The following is a 24,631-nucleotide window of genomic DNA, read 5'->3' on the forward strand; positions in this document are numbered from 1 at the left end:
AAGCACTTAGTATAGTGCTCTGCACACAATAAGTGCTCAATAAATATGACTGCATGAATGAAAGGAACTGGGGTCCTGGCCTTCCTCATTCTATTCCTTACACTGTCTGGAAGCATTACGGAGTTTGGGTTTGGAGAAACCGACAACCACAGATGTGGTCTGTCTAGATGAGAAACAGCCTGGCCTATTGGACAGAGCAAGGGCCTGGAAGTCAGAAGGACTTGGGTTCTTATCCTGGCTCTGTCACTTGTCTGCTGTGTGACCTTGGGCAAGTCACTTCACTTCTCTGGTGCTCAGTTACCTCATCTATAAAATGGGGATTGGGACTGTGAGCCCCATGTGGGACATGGACTGTGTCTATCCTGATTAACTTGTATCTACCCCAGAGCTCAGTGCAGTGCCTGGGACACTGTAAGTGCTTAATAAATACCATTTCAAAAAAGTCTCCCCTCCTGCCCCCCACTATCTGGTACACATTTAGGGCTGGGGACAAGATCTAACAGGACAGTATGGGTGCAACCAAAACCGGAGAATGCTTATGGAAGCCATCAAAGCTTCTAATGGACTAAATCCAGCAGCCTGAACAAGGTCTGAGGCAGGGAAAAAGGGCATGCAGAGAGGCAAAGGCAGGTCCAAGTTCCATGGAAATCCTGTTCAGAGAACACTTGGATTGGGGCAGAGAAACATGTGACTGTAGCCCGGGGGTCAGGGCAGGGAGAAACATGTAAAAACAGTGAGAATGAAATCGCCTCGAAGGCAGGCAAGGAGGTTTCCATACCTCTCCTTGATTTCCATGGAATCCCAAAGGCAGGCCAGAAAAGATGCCCATCACAGAAAGCTATGTCTGCCTGTTTTTCTCTCACTCTCTCTCTCTTTCTCTCTAATATACACTTTGGTGGAGGAGGGAGAAGAGGTGGGGGGTTTTGGCCTGGGTTATTATTTACCTAAGAAATTAGTCTCTTGCACAAAGAGCACATGCACATATGCACATAGAGAAAATCCTTTTTGAATTAAAAAAGGAAAGAATTCAATTAAAATGAAATTGGTTTCATCAGTTCAAATCTGTTCCCAAAGCAGGGAATCATGTCCTGTGAAGCTGCTAGGGCTCCCTCTGCTGGGCTTTAGTTGTATTTCTCCAGAAGACACTGGCGTTGATCAGAGGGCCCAAATGGTCTAATAATGATGGTATTGGTTAAGCGCTTACTATGTGCGAAGCACTGTTCTAAGCGCTGGGGGTGATACAAGGTGATCAGGTTGTCCCACGCGGGGCTCACAGTCTTCATCCCCATTTTACAGATAAGGGAACTGAGGCCTTGAGAAGTTAAGCGCTCAATAAATACGATTGATTGATTGATTAAATGACTTGCCCAAGGTCACACAGCTGGCAAGTGGCGGAGCGGGATTAGAATTCATGACCTCTGACACCCAAGCCCACGCTCTTTCCACTGAGCCACGCTGCTTCTCTGATATCCCTTGGCTACCATTTCTGGGGCTGTCCCATAAGGTTCTCCAAGTCTTCCGTGTGAGGACTGAGAGAGATGATGCTCTTGGTTGAGTGGCATTAACTGGAAAGCCCAAGTTCGAAGGCATAAAGCCCAGCCAGGAGGCTTATTCAAACTCTTAGAACCTGCTGTATACACCAACTGTCTTCTCGACCCTCTGAAGAGAAGCAGCATGGCCTGGTGGATAGAACATGGGCCTGGGGGTCAGAAGGTCATAGGTTCTAATCCCGGCTCTGCCAATTATCTGCTGTGTGACCTTGGGCAAGTCGCTTTACTTCTCTGTGCCTCAGTTACCTCATCTGTAAAATGGGGATTGAGATTGTGAGCCTCACGTGGGACAGGGACTGTGTCCAACCCGATATGCTTGTATGTACCCCAGTGCTTAGTACAGTGCCTTGTACATAGTAAGCACCTAACAAATACCATAATAATAATAATAATTATTAAGTCTGGCTTTTACTCCCTTTGCTAGACCAAGACCACACTCTCTAAAGACACCAAAAAACCTCCTTACAACCAAGATTGAAGGCTATAAGCCATCCTAATTCTCCTTGATCTTTCTGCTGCCTTTGACACCATGGACCACTCCTTCCTCCTCGAAAACTATCAGGTCTCAGTTTTACTGATACAACATAAATTAGTTGATGATGATGATGGCATTTGTTAAGCGCTTACTATGTGCAAAGCACTGCTCTAAGCGCTGGGGAAGATACAAGGTGATCAGATTGTTCATTCATTCATTCAATCGCATTTATTGAGTGCTTACTGTGTGCAGAGCACTGTACTAAGCGCTTGGGAAGTACAAGTTGGCAACATATAGAGATGGTCCCTACCCAATAGTGGGCTCACAGTCTAGAATGGGGAGACAGACAACAAAACAAAACATATTAACAAAGTAAAATAAATAGAATAAATATGTACAAATAAAATAAATAAGTAGAGTAAAAATACGTACAAACACATCATCATCATCATCAATCGTATTTATTGAGCGCTTACTATGTGCAGAGCACTGTACTAAGTGCTTGGGAAGTACAAATGGCAACATATAGGTGCTGTGGGGAGGGGAAGGAGGTAAGGCGGGGGGGATGGGAAGTGTAAGTAATGGGAGAGGAAGGAGGGGGCTCAGATTGTCCCACATGGGGCTCACAGTCTTCACCCCCATTTTACAGATGAGGGAACTGAGGCACAGAGAAGTTAAGTGACTTGCCCAAAGTCACACAGCTGACAATTGGCAGAGCCGGGATTTGAACCCATGACCTCTGACTCTCAAGCCCGTGCTCTTTCCATTGAGCCATGCTGCTTCTCTACTTCTAGGATGCTCCCTCTTGGTTTCAATATCCTCTGGCTCTCACCTTCCCAATGTGGGTGTCCACCAGGAGGCTGTTCTGGGTCCCCTAATTTTCTAGCTTTACATTTGCTCTATCAGGGTGCTCAACCATTCCCAATGCCTCAGCTACCACCTCGATGCAGATGATTCCCCAACTTTCTTCCAGGACTTTCTCCCTCTCCCATCAGACAGACTCTAGCTCTCCCCACATTCAAAGGCCTTCTAAAATCTCACTTGCTCAATTTATTTCCAAGCATCTTAAACCCTATAATCCCATCAAACTTACTCAGCATTAATGCATATACATGTTTCTTCAATTATTTATTTTGACCAGTCTAGTTATAAATATTTTAAGTTGCACCTCCATTTGGGTGTAAACTTCTTGTGATTAGGGAATATGTCATTCCTTTACTTGGGACTTCAAGCTCCTCGGGCTCTCAATAGATAGCATTACTATGTGCGGGAAAACAAGGATGTCTAGGGATTTTGTCCTGCCACCTGGACTTTGGACAGCACCCATCTCTGAGAAGCACTACCCACTTTTTGGGCGCCAATGGTTTGAAATTTCACATATTTTGGATTTAAGCAGTTGTGAATTTAAACATTCCTATATATGCCTTCACACATAACTTTTTTGCAGGTCAAAGAAGCAGTACTATTCTTCTCATTTCACAAAGGGGGCACTGACGTTGTCCAGCACGGGGGCCCCTGGAAGAGCAGGAAAGAAACTGATGCTCTTCTCCACAGTACTCACAAGTTCTGTGGAACACCAAATCAGAAAAAGATAAGGTGATCTGAGACAATGGTCACACAGTCATATCCTGATTTTCAGTTTTCTTGAATGGCCTGTTTCTCAGTGCTGGAATATAAATCCACCTAGGCTGGGAGCAGAAGCGGTCCCTGGGAAACTCAGGATTTGATTTCTAGATTAGCTCAGTTTTGCAAATACCTTCTTGGCCTGCAATATTGACCATGCCTCCATCTACGTTTCCCAACGCCACCCTCTTCCTTTCTCCCATTCCCTCGATCTACATTTTAACACAAGCACTTATCCTACCCCACCTTGATCACTATATCAGCTCCTTGCTGACCTCCCTGACTCCTGTCTCTCCCCACCTCCAGTCCATACTTCATTCTGCTACCCGATCATTTTCCCCATCTAGACTTCGAGCTCGGTTTGGGCAGGGAACATGTCTGCCAACTCTCTTGTACTGTACTCTCCCAAATGCTTAGTGTAGTGCTCTGCACACAGTAAGCGCTCAATGAATACAATTGATTGATTGTACTACAAAAACGTTCAGTCCATATTTCTTGACTCCCAAGAACCTCTAGTGGTTGTCCAATCACCTTCGCATCAAACAGAAGCTTCTTACCATCGCCTCTAAAGCAATCACCTTGGTCCCTCCTACCGTACCTCACTGCTCTCCCTCTACAACCCAACTCCTCTAATGCTAATGTACTCACAGTACCAGTATCTTGCCACTGACCTCTCTGACATCCACTTCCTGCTTCTGGTCTGGAATGCCCTCCCTCTTCATATTCATTCATTCCTTCATTCAATCGTATTTATTGAGAGCTTACTGTGTGCAGAGCACTGTACTAAGCGCTTGGGAAGTACAAGTTGGCAACATATAGAGACGGTCCCTACCCAACAGTGTGCTCACAGTCTAGAAGGGGGAGACAGACAACAAAACAAAACATATTGACAAAATAAATAGAATAAATATGTACAAGTAAAATAGAGTAATAAATACGTACAAACATATATACATATATACAGGTGCTGTGGGGAGGGGAAGGAGGTAAGGCGGGGGGATGGGGAGGAAGAGGATGTGAGAGGAGGGGGGCTCAGTCTGGGAAGGCCTCCTGGAGGAGGTGAGCTCCCAGTAGGGCCTTGAAGGGAGGAAGAGAGCTAGCTTGGCGGATATGCGGAGGGAAGGCATTCCAGGCCAGGGGGATGACGTGGGCCGGGGGTCGACGGCGACACACGCGAGACCGAGGCACGGTGAGGAGATTAGTGGCAGAGGAATGGAGGGTGCGGGATGGGCTGTAGAAGGAGAGAAGGGAGGTGAGGTAGGAGGGGGCGAGGTGATGGACAGCCTTGAAGCTGAGGGTAAGGAGTTTTTGCCTGATGCGTAGGTTGATTGGAAGCCACTGACCTCTCTGACAACCACTTCCTGCCTCTGGTCTGGAATGCCCTCCCTCTTCATATCTGACAGACGATCACTCTCCCCACCTTCAAAGCATTATTGAAGGCACATCTCATCCAGGAGGACTTCTCTGACTAAACTCTCATCTCCTCTTCTCCCACTCACTTTTACATCACCCTTCCACTTGGATTTGCTCCCTTTTTTTCAATCCTCCCTCAGCCTCGCAGGACTTATGTACATATCTGTAATTTATTTCTATTAATGTCTGTCTCCCCCTCTAGACTGTAAGCTCATTGTGGGCAGGGAATGTATCTACCAACTTTGTTATACTGTACTCTCCCAAATGCTTACAAGTGCTCTGCACACAGTAAGTGCTCAATAAATACAACTGACTGATCTATAGGTTACAAAATACTATACAGGTGCCTGACTGACCAAATCCCCACAGAATCTCCTCCTGCATATCCCAGTAAAACCAGACAATATGGGAATGGAAAGAAGGGGAAACTTGATCTGATTTCCTTGGGTCTACTGTTTGATCTTCATGAAGCTCACAGCTTGGATCTCACTGCCCACCTTGGTTTCATCTAAGCTCTGAGCAATGGACCACAAGTAATTTTTTCCTTGATGATTTTGCTGACCAAGGGTGCAGGTGGCCTGCATACCTTAAATCCTGAGGTTCTGCTTGAAGGGCAAACCTGGACGCTCCCTTAAAACAGCTAATTCAAAATGGCTTAATTTCAATCTGTAATGGATATTCATAGGGTGACGTAAAAGTGAAGTGGGATCAAAATTAATCCTGTTTATTCAGAGTGGCTTGTAAAGAAAACAAACATCTATCTGAGCTTTATTTCATGGACGAGACAACTTCATGCCAATAAATATATAATTATTTCTATAGGAATTATACTTCCATTGAGTTTCTGGAGTGGAGAACAATGATCTTTCATATCAAGTTGCCTACCCTTGAGGAAGAACCAGCTTGAATTCATTCCACATAAAACCTCCCCTATGCATCACTGTCTGCTGCTCCTATTTCTGGGCCACAGTAAGCAACGCAGCAATCAGGTGTGTATTTACTGGGCTTGTAAGATCTCAATAATAATAATAATGATGGCATTTATTAAGTGCTTACTATGTGCAAAGCACTCTTCTAAGCGTTGGGGAGGTTACAAGGTGATCAGGTTGTCCCGCGGGGGGGGGGGGGGGGGGGGGGGGGGGGGGGTACAGTTTTAATCCCCATTTTACAGATGAGGTAACTGAGGCCCAGAGAAGTTAAGTGACTTGCTCAAAGTCACACAGCCGACAATCGGCAGTGACGGGATTTGAACCCATGATCTCTGACTCCAAAGCCCATGCTCTTTTCCACTGAGCTGGTTATGGCATAAATGAACACTGGGGCACAGTGGTAGGATTTATGCTTAACTATGTGGTCCAGGAGAGTTAATTTCCCAGAGAATTGGACAGATGATCTCTAGAGGTTTCTTTCAGCTGACACAATACAAGGATAGACCCTACCCATTTCCCAAGTACATTGTTTCCCAGTGCAGTTTAGGAAATGAACAGTAGATGGTGCTGTTTGACCACAAATCCCCTTCCAAATTGGGAAGAAAGAAAAACAATTCCAATGGACTATTGAAACACTGACACATCAGGTAGACCATAGCCTACTATTTAGATACCGACATAAAGGAGACTCTGTCTTACTTAGTTTCTTCAGAAATGTCTCAGAATCCTCAACATCTACTCTGGGATGTGCCATCAGGAACCTTAACAAAGTTGTGCCTTCCAGGAGTCTTTGAAATAGTCCACCGCGCTTGCTTCCAATCTACCTCAGTGTCATGATGTCACTGCTAGCAGGCTCAGCCCCAAGCTAAATAAGCCTCATTTTTCAGCACACAAACACATAAAGATGTCAGCTCAAACTGTTTACTAATTAACACTTAAAAAGACACAAATTAGATATGCGTGGCTAAGAGCAATTATAATCAAGACGAATTTCTCTAGTCATTTGGGAACTGAAAAAAATGCCTAATTGCTGGAACCAATGTTTTAAAAACTGAAATCATGCCAGTTAGCAAATATGTTCATTTAAAGAACATTTCATGGGACTACACTCTTGAGAATTGACTACAAACACAAGAACAAGGAAAAATATTTCTGGGTAAAATTAAAATTTTAAGCTCCCTTAGATTTGCAACTTCTTCATTAAATATGTCTGCAAACTGCAGCCCATAAAAACCTGTAGCAATTAAGTGGTTAAATGAACTGCCTCCTCTGTCAATTTTAGGGGAGTGATTAATATTAGATGTTACTTTGCTAATTAGACGCCCCCTAGACTTTCAGCTTACGGCCAAGTTAAAATGAAGGCAGGTTTGTTTCGCAGAAGAGTTTGGCTTAGGGAGGGTAAGAAGCTAATGAGATTTTAGTCGGGTTTTATTCTTAACTCTGAACTGAAGAGAAGTTTCAGTCTCAGTTTTTCAGGGCAAGTATCCAACACATTGGTATACAGCCCTGTGCTGTTTGGAAATGTAATTCGAATGGTTGGGTCCTTCATTTCTCTGATCCATCACTCTCACTTGTGCAGAGAGAACAAAAAAGTCCTATTTTAAATTCTTTTTATTCATTTGCTTGCAATGATATGCATACAATTTACCCTGCTAACTGCACCATGGCATTTCTCGAAACCAGGAACATTGTAACTGCCTAGAAGAAATGGTCCGGGAGTTGAGAAGGGGGTTGGGATCACTACCCCTTTAAATGGGCGCCCTGCAGTGAAGAAGGAAGGAGGCAGCATAAGGCAATGGAAATGAAGCCCTGAAATTCTTTAGGGATATTTGTCTGCCCGTGGTGCCAGGGAAATCGTACCTGGCTGGCTTGAGATCCATCAGAGCCGCAGTAATGGAGCTATCGCTCGCAAGGGAAATAACGGTACCCAGCAAAGCAGACTGTTGGCACACACATCCATTCCTCTTTGGAGATGATGCTTCTTCCAAAGAACAGGGGCAGCCCAATTAAACTTTCCATGCATCCACACCAGGCAGAGCCTTTATGGGAGCAGGGATTATAGTATGACAAGTGCCAATGGATCCAAACAACAGCTACCTCTGGCAAATCTACACTCATGTCACTCCTTGCTACCTACCTTTTGAAAGAAATCAGGTTGCTGGATGGCAGGTAGTCATCTGGGTCTAATTTACTCAGATCAACCATCTATCTATTTATTCATCCATCCATCCATCCTATGGCTGGGTCATTGAGGACTGGCCAAGAGCACATGAAAATGCAAATGCTCTCCTTTCTGCCCATTGGCTGAAAAACACCCAATTCTGAACTGGCAATGTAGTGAGGGTGACGGTGACTGGGGTACTGGCGGGAAATAGGGAGAAGGCGATTAAACTGGTAGAACCAGGAGAAGGAGGGAAGGCACTTGTGGTAAGCTGTAGTGGGTTACCTGCTTACGATTCACTTTTGCCACAGGTAGCTCTCACATAGCCAAAGAGTAGGTAACTGATTCTTCAGAATCTGATATTTTTTTCATTAGGTGTAGCAAGAGTTTACACTTCCTTTTACACTTCCTGCTTGCCAAATCCAAAGGCTCATACTCTGTCCTAATCCTCCTCGACCTCTCAGCTGCCTTTGACACTGTGGACCACCCCCTTCTCCTCCACACGTTATCTGACCTTGGCTTCACAGACTCTGTCCTCTCCTGGTTCTCCTCTTATCTGTCCGGTCGTTCTTTCTCAGTCTCTTTTGCAGGCTCCTCCTCCCCCTCCCATCCTCTTACTGTGGGGGTTCCCCAAGGTTCAGTGCTTGGTCCCCTTCTGTTCTCAATATACACTCACTCTCTTGGTGACCTCATTCGCTCCCACGGCTTCAACTATCATCTCTACGCTGATGACACCCAGATCTACATCTCTGCCCCTGCTCTCTCCCCCTCCCTCCAGGCTCGCATCTCCTCCTGCCTTCAGGACATCTCCATCTGGATGTCTGCCCGCCACCTAAAACTCAACATGTCGAAGACTGAGCTCCTTGTCTTCCCTCCCAAACCTTGTCCTCTCCCTGACTTTCCCATCTCTGTTGACGGCACTACCATCCTTCCCGTCTCACAAGCCCGCAACCTTGGTGTCATCCTCGACTCCGCTCTCTCATTCACCCCTCACATCCAAGCCGTCACCAAAACCTGCCGGTCTCAGCTCCGCAACATTGCCAAGATCCGCCCTTTCCTCTCCATCCAAACCGCTACCCTGCTCATTCAAGCTCTCATCCTATCCCGTCTGGACTACTGCACTAGCCTTCTCTCTGATCTCCCATCCTCGTGTCTCTCTCCACTTCAATCCATACTTCATGCTGCTGCCCGGATTATCTTTGTCCAGAAACGCTCTGGACATATTACTCCCCTCCTCAAAAACCTCCAATGGCTACCGATCAATCTGCGCATCAGGCAGAAACTCCTCACCCTGGGCTTCAAGGCTCTCCATCACCTCGCCCCCTCCTACCTCACCTCCCTTCTCTCCTTCTACTGCCCAGCCCGCACCCTCCGCTCCTCCACCACTAATCTCCTCACTGTACCTCGCTCTCGCCTGTCCCGCCATCGACCCCCGGCCCACGTCATCCCCCGGGCCTGGAATGCCCTCCCTCTGCCCATCCGCCAAGCTAGCTCTCTTCCTCCCTTCAAGGCCCTGCTGAGAGCTCACCTCCTCCAGGAGGCCTTCCCAGACTGAGCCCCTTCTTTCCTCTCCCCCTCGTCCCCCTCTCCATCCCCCCGTCTTCCTCCTTCCCTTCCCCACAGCACCTGTATATATGTATATATGGTTGTACATATTTATTACTCTATTTATTTATTTATTTATTTATTTTACTTGTACATTTCTATCCTACTTATTTTATTTTGTCGGTATGTTTGGTTCTGTTCTCTGTCTCCCCCTTTTAGACTGTGAGCCCACTGTTGGGTAGGGACTGTCTCTATGTGATGCCAATTTGTACTTCCCAAGCGCTTAGTACAGTGCTCTGCACATAGTAAGCGCTCAATAAATACGATTGATTGATTGATTGATTCCTTTCTCTGCAGCCTGGAACTCTGAAAAGGGTGTAGACCTCATCTTTGTTAGACACAGGACCTAGAATCCCTACATTAAAAATGGGAAGAAATCTGGTCTCTGAAATAGGGTCAGTATCAATCTTTTTAGTGATTTGAGAGCTTTCCATTCGTTTACAGGAAATGTGAAGTTCCGGAGACTACTGAAGAATTGTGCAAGAGGGCAGCCTCAATTAATGTCAATCAATAGCATTTATTGAGTGCTTACTGTGTGCAGAACACTGTACAATATGCTTGGGAGAGTATCCAGCATAGCTCAGTGGAAAGAGCACGGGCTTTGGAGTCAGAGGTCACGGGTTCAAATCCTGGCTCCGCCACTTGTCAGCTGTGTGACTTTGAGCAAGTCACTTAACTTCTCTGAGCCTCAGTCACCTCATCTGTAAAATGGGGATGAAGACTCTGAGCTCCCATGGGACAACCTGATCACACTGTAACCTCCCCAGCGCTTAGAACAGTGCTTGGCACATAGTAAGTGCTTAATAAATGCCATTATTATTATTATTATTATTATAGTACAACAGAGTTGCTGGGCACAGTCAGTGCCTTTACTCAGGCTTTGTTATTTGTCTTTTAGAGTTTAAAAAAATGATAGATTACCCATATATCGTATAGCAGCAGGATGATAGTGGATAGAGCTTGGGACAGGGAGTCAGGAGGTGCAAGTTCTAGTCTCAGTTCCATCACTGGTCTACTGTGTGACCTTGGGCAAGTCATTTAACCTCTCTGGGCTTCAGCTTCCTCATCAGCAAAGTGGAAGAAGATTGTGAGTTCTGTCTAGAACAGGAACTGGAAGGGTTTGCTGGGCATACTGGAACTCTGTACCAGCTCATAATGTATTTACCAAATTGCTTAGCATTCATTCATTCATATTTACTGAGTGCTTACTGTGTGCGGAGTACTGTACTAAGTGCTTGGGAGACACACTAAACAGACACATTCCCTGCCCACAACAAGCTTACAGTCCATAGGCCGGGGGGGGGGGGGGGGGGGGGGGGGGGGTAGGGGGGGAGATTGACACCAATACAAATAAATAAAATTAAAGATATGTACCTAAGTGCTGTGGGGGTGGGAGGGGGGAAGAGCAAAGAGAACAAGTCAGGGAGACGCAGGAGGGAGTGGGATATGAGGAAAGGTGGAACAGTACATAGTAAGTGCTTAATCAATGACATTATCATTATTACTGAAGTTTTCCTAGTATTTTATCTGTATGCTGAGCCATGCCTCCCCTTCTAAGTCCACCTAATAAAATCTCAATGGGATTTTCCTATTTCCTTGTAACACAAAAGATATAATGTTGTGCCATACGTATGACTCTTCCAGACTGCTGGGTCTGCATGTAGCCTTGCCCTATGCTCTATTGTTTTGCCTTCTATGTCATCTCCTGCCTGACTGCCACTCCATTTCCCCAAATCTTAGTTATTTCTCTCTGAATGAAGTTGTCTCTGGGGGTCAAGTTGGCAGGATTCCATATTTGGGAATGGTCTGGGGAAGGACTTGTCTGGAATTGCACAGGGACTGGGCAAGAACAGTTCCCTGTGTCTGTGGCTTCTTTTTCCCACCAAGGGCTTTCCTTACCTCTAACAACTTGTCTCCTCTCCCCTGATATCCTTGAAGCTCTGGATGTCATCATCCCTAAGGGAACAACTCCTTAAAACCCAAGAACAATCTGACTGCGGCTGGGTCCTCTCAGGTTTCAGGGAAGGCAACTGTCTTCATCTGTTACCAGAGACACTCAGGACAGAATTTCCAGAATATATCCGTGGGTGCCACTTAAATGATTGAGAGCTCAAGTCCCTCTGTCACCTGGGCCTGGCCTTCCCAGCCAAGTTGGGAAAATGCATCGAGTTGACTTATGGCCCTCCACAATGTCTACCTGGAATAACTCAGTTCAGGAGAGAAGCCAGGTTTATTAATCAGTATCTCAAACTCGGGATGAATTTGGGTGGTCTTGAGAAAGGCCAGGAAGCATACCTACCCTCAGTAGGGCAAGGAAACCCTGTCTTATACTCTTGAGTCATCTCTGACCCTTAGCGACATCATGGACACATCTCTCCCAGAATGTCCCACCTCCATGTGCAATCGTTCTGGCAGTGAATTCATAGAGTTTTCTTGGGGAAAAGACGGAAGCAGTTTACCATCACCTCCTATTGCGCAGTAAGCTTGAGTCTCCAACCTCGACTCTCTTCCATGCCACTACTGCCCAGCACAGGGAAGTTTTGACCTTGTAGCACTTTGCCTTCCACTCGCTAGTCACTGCCCAAGCTAGGAATGGAATGGGTAGGCCTCTGCTTCACTCTCCCTCTGAGATTGGAAACTCGCCAGGCACGACCCTGAAAGGGGTAAGGGAAACCTAACCTAATCCTTTTTGTGTGCCCTCTAAAGTCCACGGGATGAGAGTAGCATAACCTAACAGCAGTTGAATGGGAGCTGGCTTGGGGTGTCCACAGACAGGGAGGGCAGGAGAAACAATTTAAAGATTTAGTGAAGCACAACCTCAAATGATGTCTGAGGTTACGGAGCTTTGGCCAGTTGGCCAGGGAGGCAATCACGAATGATGTGATTTCAGGATGGCCAGGAGAAGCAGAATGGTCAACACACCAACTCAAACCAGGCACAACACACCACCAAGAGCACAACAACAATAGCTAATTCTCAATTCTCCCAGCGTTTAGGACAGCAATCTGCCCACCGTACGTGATTAATAAATACTACTACTATTAACAAATGATCAACTTTCTCTGAACAGAGTGGAAAGGACTGATGGTCATGCACAGGTCACATTAGCCCAACAAGTCAGGGGCACCAGCTACAAGACATCTTACTCTCTCTCCAAAGCCCTATGGCTGAAATAAGGTGACCCTAGATATTCCAGGCAAGGCCAGTGACTTGGCTTCTCTGGAGGTCTTCTCTGGAGGTTCTATTTGAAATGACTTCACAGGCTTTGGATTCAGCTGTTATGCAAAGAGACAATCTTAGGCTTTAATCACCAAAGAAGCCCTGTGACAGTGCCACAGAAAAAAAATATTTTAAGGTTAACAAAGGGAAATATAAAGTCTTTGTTAGATGAAACAAGATTGATGGTAATAGAATATGAAAGCTCACATGCAAGATATTTAGGAGCATATGAAAATGCCAGTAATGGTATCACATTCCTATCTTCTTCCATTATTCAGCTCCCCCAAATTCCCACTGTCCAACCAATAGGAATAATAGGTCCTTAGCACTTGCTCATCTTGCCAGTTCCATCAGGAAAATAATTCAAATGCATTACATCCCTTCACAATACAGTATAATCTAGGTCAATTAGGCATCCATTCTCCACATAACATTTAGAATGCAGGAAATACAATTCAAATATAATATAAACGATTCCAAGAGTCCCTTCCTAGGAAAAGAGACCTGAAATCAGTGAAATCTGTCTACACTGGGGGAAGGGGATGATGAAAAATGATTTGGTAAGTTTGTTCCTTGAAGTCATACCAAATGGATAATTCAAGTCAAAATCCCCATTTAGGGAATGTGATTCATCCATTTGGGTTACAAAGGTGTAAACCCTTCATTGGAAGGTTGGGGCGAAAAGGCGGCAAGGTTTAGAGAGGTTGAGGACTGAGAGCCGGCAGGCTACAAAGAGCTAATAGGCTAGAAAGTTACTATTTTGGGTCTTTTCAGCCCTGACAGGGAACTCTCGGGGCTTGTGAGGGACTTAGAATGAATAAGTCTGGGAATCCAGTTCTAAAAGCTACTGGGGCAATTACCTTCATTACCCCTTTGGAGTGGGCACCTCTGATGGACTACCTAACTGGTCAGGGATGTGTCTGTTTGCTGTTGTATTGTACTCTCCCCAGGGCTTAGTACAGTGCTCTCCATACAATAAGCACCCAATAAATATGATTGACTGACTGATTGGCTACCTGGGGCACAGCCACAGGAGTCCTGCTCCATCTCCCTGTTCTTTTGGACAGGGCAGGCCCAGGCTGAATGTAAGTGACATTCCTCAGGAGGTCACCCAGTGAAAAAGAATTTGACTAAGGGGTCAGAGAGCTCATTTTCATGAGAATATTCCATTCCCTGAGCATGGCAGATTTTGTGAATGGGCAATCTCAAGGTTTAAAAAGTCCCGGATTTTTCAAGAGCCTCAGTCCTTTTCCACACCTGGAATATGTTGTGCTCACAATTTTCCCACTATAGGAACAATGACCCACTTACACCCTCGAATACAATGCAAGCAGCAGCTGCAAACAGATCTCCTCCAGTGGACCAGCCACGCCTCTGCTGAGCGCACAAGGCTTTGGCAGTGTACCCCAAGCAATTTTCCTTAATACAGGAAACAATACATGCCAGTATAGGACTCCGGATCATTACATGCATTTTTGGTTTCCTATCAAACACATTTATTTTTCCCCCCAAGTAATCTAGAATTTGCAAATGACAATCACGCTCATTTTTATGATTTACTGAAAATCAAAGACAAAGGGGGCGCAATTTTTTTTTGTTTTTGCTGTGACAGGTTTAGAAATTTTGTTGTACCACATTGATTCAATTTTCCTTGATTTCAGCCATCTTTCAATAAAGAAACCTGCTTCTGCTAGCTGAGAACACAAGGAGAAAACCCAAAGGGAACAGAGAATATTGAAATGGTTCTACCATTTCCATCTTTGAGACAAATGTTCCTCTCAAAGGAGAGCTGGCTCAGAGCACGTGACTGCTTAACAACCTTCTATACATAAAAAAGAGACAGTACACTCTCTAATGCTGTCTTATGAAAACAGCGAAAACAGTGACAAATCTGGGCTCCGGTTTTATTCCATTATCCTGACTTGTTTTCCAGAGCGATTGTGAGCATTGAAACCTGGGGTTTTCTTTTTCTCAAGAAGAGAAAAATCATATTCTGTGTCAAACTCTAAATTTGGATCCAGTTTGTCGATACCACTTTAATGAGCTTTGCCCCTTTCATCCAATTGTGACAATATTGTTCATTCATAAAATCCCTAGTCCTGCTGTATTCACAAGGAAGGATAACCAAAGGAAGTCCACCCAAAGGATCCCCTAGGGAGAGCAGCAGATTTGATCACCAGCTATGACTTTCATAGGTTCTTGATATGAAGAAATCATGCAGCCCTTGTCATTTCTGAGCTTATCATATGGCACTGATTTTCATCTCTGCTGCCTGGGCCATATTGGGCAAAAAGCAAGCAGTATCTAGTATCAACTGTGGGAAGGCCTGCTCCCAAGGGACCCTGGGCTGGCTGCTGTACCACTGTGGGGTTGAATACCACTTACCTCTTTTTCAATTTCTGCCAGAGACTTGATGGTGATTCCCAAGAGATCAACTTGCTGCATCTAAAAGGCACAAACCAATGAACTTTACTTTCTAGTACAGCTGGTAAATTTTATTTTACATTTTGTTTTAGAAGTGATACAGATGCAAATATATGTATACACACAATATACATATATATAAGTATATATACATATATATATTTAAAGAATCGAGTATGTATATATAAATCATACTGGATTCTTTCTAAGGTCCTTTGAATATGTGAAATGCACTGCCAACATTCATTTATTCACTGCATTATTAGGGCTATAATAAATGTACAAATAATAAGGAAGAATTTAATTAAAAACTTTACAACTGATCCAACCTCAGATGGCATTGCTCTTTGGATTTGGGAAAAACATGAGGGGTTCATATTCAACACCTCTCAAACACGTCAATTTTACTAAGTCCAATCATTTGTCTTTCCGCCCAAGAAAGCCTCCCACACCATGTATTTGCAAGGTTTCACCTTTTTCTGCACTGTTGTGGGCCCAGCAAAATGAACCCTGATCACACTGACCATACGGTGGCAATGGTGTCTAAAGAATCCTCCGTGAGGTTTAGCTGCCCTACTCATGCTTAGGATCTGGTAGGGGAACTGGGGGAATTTCAGTTCGGAAAATGTAAGATGAATAATATAACTGCCCATAAATTATCATTTTCTGAAATCAATGGCTGTGAAAAATGATAACATCCCATTTAATGGGAGTTTCAGTAATTTCACGGCAATGAAGGCCTCTTTCCTTCTCTTCTCTCTCCCCTACCCAACCCCTTACTCCAACCACCCTTGTGAATCACTGGTTCCTGCCTTACCGGCATGAGGAAACCAACTAATGAGCTAGGGGCGATACTTTCCTGTTTCCCTGCATGGGGACTTACTCTGGGTCCAAACCAGGTCCTGATGCCAAGGGCTGACTTGGCTGCCTGTCATGAACCAGCTCCCACAAAATGCCCAGCATGGCCTAGTACATAGTAGAGCATGGGCCCGGGAGTGAGATAAACCTTGGTTCTAATCCCAGCTCTATCATTTGTCCGCTGTGTGACCTTGAGCAGTTACTTCACTTCTCTGTGCTTTAATTACTTCAGCTGTAAAATGGAGATTAAGACTGCGAGCCCCTTGTGGGACATGGACCGTGCCCAATCTGATTAGCTTTCCCTCTAGACTGTAAGCTCGTAGTGTGCAGGGAATGTGTCTGCTACATAGTTGTGCTGTACTTTCCCAAGCGCTTAGTAGAGTGCCCTGCATCCATTAAGCACTTAATGAATATGAATGATTGATTGATTGGCCACCTGGATGATCCCACTGGGGGCTGAAACAGGTAGCGTGAGCAGTGAAGCCGCCTGCCTTCCTTCTCACACTGGAGGTGAGTTCCTGGGGGAAGAAAGGTTGTGGAGGGCTGCTCGAGCTGCACAGGAACCTATGGGATTCTCTCTCCTTACTTGCTGCCCTCTCTTGCCAGCAACAAATTTACCAGGGAAACTGCCTCCAAACTTAGCTCTAAATCTCCGTTCATTGCTGTGCCTGTGTCTTGTCCCTCCAGAACGGTACGGCATATTCGGCAACACTAGCCAACAAGGCCCAGGAACACAGAATACCTTTTTTCTTGCTCTGATTCTGTGGCTGGGAATCCAGCAGAGGTCCAGCTGTTGTATCATTAGGCTCTAAGTGCCTCACTAAACTTTCTAGACTGGAATTGGTAAACAGGACAGAACAGCCTCTCCAAGGAAACGGGAGAGCAGCCAGGGTATCTATGGCAACACAGCCACTTTGGAGCGGTCCAAGTTGCTTCAGCTCCACGTGTAACATCACAAACATTTTTCAAGATTAAGCTGCTACCAGAAAGATTTAAGGGATCTATATTATATTTCATTAAATTGGAAACTGCAGAGGGGACTCAAGCTCAAGGTGGATGGTGAATCAGGATCCAAGAACAACATTTCCATGATTCTTTAACCAGTGTTCAAGTTCCCAGTGACAGCATGCATTTTTGAAGTAGTTATCTGAAGAAATGGATGAAAACCAGAAAATACTTTGTAGGGGTTTGCAACAGTTCACCAACTACAGAGAACCCTTTGGCAGAAAGTAATGGGCCATCCCTAGAGGAATCCCAGAGCCTTGGTTTTAAACAATGCCCTTGTGTTTTGAGTGTAAGGGACTGGTTAACTGATTTAATCTAATACCCCTGGCTTCCCTTTTTCAGCCTCATCCAGTGCTAGTCTTCTGTTGTGGTTTCTGCTACGAGAGAGGTCAGAACAGTCTAGTAGCCAGAGAAGGAATGATAAAAGAAAGTCACTCCTGGCCTGATCACTGACTCACTTAAACAGCTCATATAACTGCTCTGGGTCTCGGTCTGCCCATCTGTATTTAGGGATTATAACTGTTTGCCAAATGGCTGGAGAAACTGAAGGGCCTGCTGTCTTCCTGAGATAATCCCTGCCACACTGGACATGGGATAAAATGATCACTGAATGGAGCATCTGTCATTTGGAAACTAATAATACTCTCTTTCAGTAAATGAACAAACTTAAACAATAAAAATGAATAAGCATAATTTGGAAAATGGAGTATTTAAAGCTAGGAATGCTGGATCAGAATTGCCCTGTGCAATTAAAACTGGAAAGACATATTGGGAGGCATGAGCTTTTCTAATATGGATAATACATGTAACTTACACTTCCAGGAACCCCTGCAAACTTTTCTGAAATCATAAAAGGCACTCCATCCATTGCTGAAAAAGGAAACAAGAGGATTTCATCGGTCTCAGGAGGTACAAAATATATCTTAAAAATTCAACAAATACAGTCACTTCTGATTATAACACACATTGTCATTACTCAATCTGGCTACTACATGATGGAAGAATTAGGGAGCATTTTGCCCACAACTCGAATCTGTTCTGGGTATAACATGATCCATAAAGCCAGTGCAAGTAGATTTGGTGTACAATTAAATAGTGGTGTGCATGCACATGGTCTTGGCCAAGGCATGATGCTGCTAGGCTTCCCAGGTTAAGTCGCTATGCTTCTCAGCTTTATGGTATTGTAAAGCATAGTACTTCTTTCTGCAACTTCCAGTATTTAACACTGCAAAACTGTAGTAAAAAGCAAAGGGGTAAAGCGTTCTGCAACTAGTTGCTGTAAAAATAATATATAGGAAACTGTATAAAAAATGTCAGTGGTGGTGGTACCTTTGATCCATTTAGCCCATAACCTATTCATTCCCATCAAGTAAATACATACTTTAGCAAGATTTCTCCATGGGATTCTTTCAAAAACACAACTACTGTGTTAGAGTGTAGCATAAACCAAACACAAATTACACCGATATTCCATTTGTCATTTTCAGGTATTGACTTTTTGTATTGACAGAATTAAAGAGTACTGACTTGTCCCACAACTGTCCTCGGGGGATTGTAATGCCATACCCTATAGCTCTGACTGGAATGGGTGAGGATGCCAAACAACTTGGAGCTGCAGGGTCAATTCCAGTTGTAGTGAGATTTTGAGGCAGCAGCTGCACTAGGGCAGGGTTCCTGCATTCCTGGGGTCCGGCCAGGCCAAGTGATGACTGGGATAGGGGAAGGTGAGGGAACGGGAAGCAAAGACTGGCAAGGTAATGGAGCAACAAGGTAAAGCCACTGGCATGGACTCAGGACAGTAAAAGCCCTGGGAAGCTGGAGATGCATACAAACTGCTGCTACAAAACATCTCTGCATCACCACCCACCTGTTCTACTCATGTAGTCGCCTTTGGATTGGATTGCAGTAGGGTGCAATCCAATGGTGACTGGCTGTCAGAAGACCCCGAGGATTCCTGAAACTACATCTCAGTGCTACATACGATGTTAATGAAGACCACAACCCTGTGGAGGGGTAGAGCAAGTAACACATGCTTCTTCTTGGAAGAAAAATTCTGCCCAGTGACAGTTCAATTTCCTCTTCCAAGGTACTCTAAGGCCAGTGGACCCTCCATCCCACCAGCTGTGTGGGCTTTGGACAACATAAAGAATACAAGGAGCAGCCTCAAAGGAGCCAAAAGGCAACCACGCAGGAGCAGGTACACGGCCTGACTTCCTTGCAGTGGGCAGTGAATTTCATTCACTAGCCTCATTCCACCACCCCATATGAAGATGGTGCTACACTTGGCACTAAAACCTTCCCTGGCTTGGGACATTTCCTAGTGGTAGAATTTTCTCTAATTGGCAACTAAGCAGCTAAACTAAAGGGTGATCCTAAACCTTTAAGAAAACATAAGATCTTTCCAGTGATTATCATCTCTCTTCCCTGACTCTACCCTGATCTGAGCTGGACTGAAGATGAGCAAGGAGGAGTCAATCTACCCCAAGCCATTTTCGTGGGCTACTAGTTAAGCCAAGTTGGTCAGCTGCAAATTGAGTGCCTGTTGTGGGCAAAGATCTGCCTCATGGCTTGTCTGGATGATGATGATGGCATTTATTAAGTGCTTTCTATGTGCAAAGCACAGTTCTAAGAGCTGGGGAGGTTACAAGGTGATTAGGTTGTCCCATGCGGGGCTCACAGTCTTAATCCCCATTTTACAGATGAGGTAACTGAGGCACAGAGAAGTGAACTGACTTGCCCAAAGTCACACAGCTGACAATTGGCGGGGCTGGAATTTGAACCCATGACCTCTGACTCCAAAGCCTGTGCTCTTTCCACTGAGTCACGCTGCTTCTGCTAATAAACTGGATTTTTGATTTTTATAGATTTTGTGGCTTCCAAAGTTGACTACATGAGTAGAACAGATTGGTGGTGGTGGTCGGTTCACCGAGAAACTACCTTCCTATTTCAGTAAAATGTGCTCCAATTTGCTCTTGGGTGATGGGTAATCTGCAAACAACTTTCCCAAAAAGAAAAAAAAAAGAGTAAAGAGATCTGATACACTGCTTAATCTTCCCAGATCAGTGGAATGAGCCAAGCAATCAGAGTGTGGGCCTCATGGTTCCCTCAAAAAGAGGTAAGCCTTCTCATGTCGAATTGTACTTTCCAAGCGCTTAGTACAGTGTTTTGCACACAGTAACCACTCAAATATGACTGAATGAATGAATGAATGTAAGTTTGAAGTAAAAGGGAAATATTCCCAGATGAGAGACAGGCTGATAATTTTTTAAAAAACCTGACACATAGGTGGAAGCTTGTTTTGTTTTTAAACTTTGCACACAATTTATTTCTCGCTTGAAAGACAGATGTCTATAGCATCAGATTTCCCAGACAAGCCCTTCATTTTTGCCTCACACACGGGGCTTCACCAGAGTCGACTGACTTAAGGGCTACAATCGGCTTTAATACACAGCCCCTTCCAACGATTTCCCTGGAAGGGAAAACCCCTAACGATATTAGAATGCCTGCATTCTCCTTTACACAGTCAAGGCAGCCTGCAATTGCTCATTGGTGGAAACCCTTCAAGCATACTAGTCCTCGGGGAGTAGGTCACAGCACAGAGCCGAAATCATCTTGTTACGGGCCACCCGGGGAGCGGGCTGCAGAGCTGGGGCCAGAATGAAGGGTTCCTTGAGATCAGATCACCTGGCCTTGACGCATTCTCCTGGCTTTCCAGTCCCTCTCGGGGTGGGAAGTAGTGACCCAGTCCAACAGTCCCCGCTTTTACAACAAAATAATGATATAGGTGAATAATAATTACACAGAGTCAACTGCACTGAAAAAACATGGGCAGGAGCAGGAGTGTTTTCTCCAGGAAGGGGCTAGTTCTTCATTGATACCCAGGACACGGCACGTTCTTGGGCCCACATGTATGTACAGAGATGCACATGTCAAAAAGATACAACATAAAGATGAATAGTAAATTAAGAGTGCCTAAGTATGGCCACTCTCTTGGCCTTTTTCAGCAGTTTTACAATAAACGACTGAAAGGTTCTCCCTCCTTTTCCGCTGGCCTTTGTGGTAGTTTTAACCAAGCGCTGATACAACAGCAACCCAGAGCAGATTAAAGCAAGGATGTGCCAAAGGCTCAGTAGCGCAATTAGCATTCGCCTAAACAAACGAGCTTCAACAGAGCTGTAATTAAGCAGGCCTGTAATTAAGTATATGCCCTTTATCATAACGATCATGCTTAAAAATGGCATGATGCATGGAACTATGTTATTAATGCTGTAATCCCAAACTGAAGAGAGGGTACATAGAAATCAGCACGTCAGGCCTGTCACCAGACTGTTTGTAAAATACATTAAAGAAAAAAAATCAGAAAACAATGAGCTCATTCAACTGTTCCTTTTACAATCAGGCACTAGAAGTCAAGAGCATTTTAAATGCTTACAGATTCTGCAAGGTTTAAACAAATAAAGCACTAATCTGTCACTGAATCCCCCCACCCCTTTCCCCTCCACATCCACCGCCCATGCCAAGGAGAAAAAAGGGGGTTTGTTTTCCAAGCATCCATGATACCTGCATTCACTGCAAGGTGCAGCTATTCTGACTAAACCAGTCCAATTTGCATGTGGCATTTGTTTAGACATAAAACGGGCATCCTGCTGCCCAGACAGCTTTGCCAGGAATCTGCAGGAATCCTTTCTCACATTGTGATAGGATTACAGTTTGCATCCTCCTCTCTATCGGAACCCTGATTCTATTTGCCAAGGAAATTATCCAGACTCAACTTCTCCCAGGCCCAATGCTCCTTGACTTCTGAGGGTTGAACATAGAATGTGGCAGGCATATATCAATTTTCCAATGACACTGGATTAAAACCAACAATGTAATCTCTTTGAAATGCCAATTTCATTTCTTCCTTGAGATCTCCCCTGAGCACATTGGGAAAGAAAATGTTTAAATCAATAAATTTATTAATTTCCACAGATATTTTGGATGGGGAAAGGGAGAAGTAAAATGATCTGGCAAGAATAATAATAAAAAAAAACAAATCCCATTACTAGAGTTACAATTACTCTGTGCTTAAAGTTGTCAAGCAGTGTTAAGTGAACCCAGAGTAATGTTACTCAGAAAGTACTTTCGAACCTGGTGGTGAACGATGTGATTTATTGGCAGGTAGTCATGTTCATAATAAAATTAAATGAAACCAGAACGGTGGGAGGCCTTTAATTTTGTGTACCTGATTCAGCACCAGGAACTGTAAACAATCAATATCACCACCTTTCAAGACTCTCATTTTCCGGGGAAGTTTCTAAAGTTCTTGGCAATCTGGGATGGAAAAAAATGCCAAAAACCTGCATCATCAAGACCTTTCAGCCACTTTTCCTAAATCCATTTGCACTTGTGAGGAGTGGAGGCTTGCATGACTTCTTTTATCTTGCATTCTCCTTGAAATACACCATCTCCCTTCCTGTCAACTACTGCAGGGCCAGGCTGTTGGTCTGTCAAGGTCAGTTAGCTCTTCTGGGTCTTGTGAAGTCCCTTGTTTTTCTTGGAGGTTTACTACAGTCAGAGCAAGTTATTCATTACAATCTCTATATGTTGCCAACTTCTATTTCCCAAGCACTTAGTACAGTGCTCTGCACATAGTAAGCGCTCAATAAATACGATTGAATGAATGAATTACAAGGTGAGGCATACCCAACCCCCTCTCTACCAAAGTGCGCTGACCAATCTGAACTACTGAGAGCAATTAACGGGGGGTGGAGGTGGGAGACAAGAGGGGACATTTCCTAACAGAGATCTGTATGGTCTAAATTCTTTCCAGTGAACAAGCAACTTTGAAAATCACCCTGCATTAGGCCATATCCATGCTGGAGATTTCAATGCAAGCTAATCAGCAAGGACAGAAATTAGTTCTTCTGAGATGTAATTAGTTTGGTCATGTTGACCAGATGACTGATGAAGTATTCCTGAGTTACTGTGTAAGCTGTCAAAAACCGGTCACCCACCCGGAAAACTCAAAAATATGCTTTAAAAAGATGCATCTTTACGGTTACCTTTTCAAATGAAATGATCTGTCATTGTCCCCAGCTGACTGTCGATTAAAATTTCAGTACAATCGGTTTTAATGTGGAAGTGCTCACCCAATTATCCACAAATCACAGAGGATCCCAGAAACTGGAATCAAGAATTTCTGTCAAGAAGAGCCTCTTTTCTGGAAACAGTTGTCTTCACTAACACAATAGGGAGTTCATCAGCACCAAGGGTCCTACTTTTATGAGCTGCTGTTTGTCTCCATGTGTCCCTCACAAGAATGGCATAGGAAATGATGCTTTATATTTCAGAATGAAAAACAAAAGGTAATTTTACTTAACCATACATCAAAGACAATGTACGGAGAAGCCGCATGGTCTAGTGGAGAGAGCATGGGCCTGGAATCAGAAGGACCTGGGTTCTGCTCCTGGCTCTGCCAACTGCTTGCTGTATGACCTTGGACAAGTCACTTAATTTCTCCTTCATTCAATATAACAACAGACAACAGACAATATAACAACAGACACATTCCCTGCCCCACAAGGAGCAGGTCTAGGGGGGTAGATAGACATTAATATTAATAAATAAATTACAGATATGTTCAGAAGTGCTGTGGGGCAAGGAGGGGAGATGAATAAAGGGAACAAGTCAGGGCGATGCCAAAGGAAGTGGGAGAATAGGAAAGAAGGGCTTAGTCAGGGAAGGTCTCTTGGAGGAGATGTGCCTTCAATAAGGTTTTGAAGGTGGGGAAAGTGATTATCTGTCGGGTATGAGGAGGGAGGGTGATCCAGGCCAGAGGGAGGCCATGGGTGAGGACACTGACTCAGTTTCTTCAACTGTAAAATGGGGATATCTGTTCCTCCTCCTGTTTAGTCCACTAGACTGTGAGCTCATTGTGGGCAGGGAATGTGTTTAATACTATATTGTACACTCCTAAGCACTCAGTACAGTGCTTTTCTCACAAGTGCTCAATAAATAATAATAATAATATAGACTGTGAGCCCCATGCGGGACAGGGACTGTGTCCGACCTAATTAACTTGTACCTATCCCAGCGCTTTGAAGAGTGTTTGACACACAGTAAATGCATAGCAAATATTAAAAAGCCCCCCAAAACAAATCTTAGAAATCCATTCAGAAAGTTGCAGAAGATGAAGCTCTCCAACTGCAGTTTGCTCAGAATAAAGGGAAAATCCCACTGGTTTCCTTTTTGAAGCCCAATAAGCCCAGTGGCCCTTTTGCGGATTTTGTTGGAATTTTAGAACACACCCTTTACGTTCTCTTAGAACATAATTTAGAGAAGGCACAGACTGCATGCTTAACTGTGTTTTGGAAAGTGGAATTAGGCA

General features: G+C 44.4%; 1 protein-coding gene across 2 annotated transcripts in view; it reads right to left on the minus strand.

Moving 5' to 3' along the window:
* MVB12B (multivesicular body subunit 12B) overlaps positions 1-24,631 on the minus strand; it is a 155,395-nt gene that overhangs the window by 10,887 nt on the left and 119,877 nt on the right. For both annotated transcript variants that reach the window (XM_038745172.1, XM_038745173.1), the window contains 2 exons: positions 18,077-18,132; positions 15,361-15,420 (listed from right to left, as the gene is read on the minus strand). In XM_038745172.1, the coding sequence (XP_038601100.1) occupies positions 15,361-15,420; positions 18,077-18,132 (116 nt within the window). The remainder of the gene's footprint in view (positions 1-15,360; positions 15,421-18,076; positions 18,133-24,631) is intronic.

This window comes from Tachyglossus aculeatus, chromosome 4 (assembly GCF_015852505.1).
Source record: "Tachyglossus aculeatus isolate mTacAcu1 chromosome 4, mTacAcu1.pri, whole genome shotgun sequence".
NCBI lineage: Eukaryota > Metazoa > Chordata > Mammalia > Monotremata > Tachyglossidae > Tachyglossus > Tachyglossus aculeatus.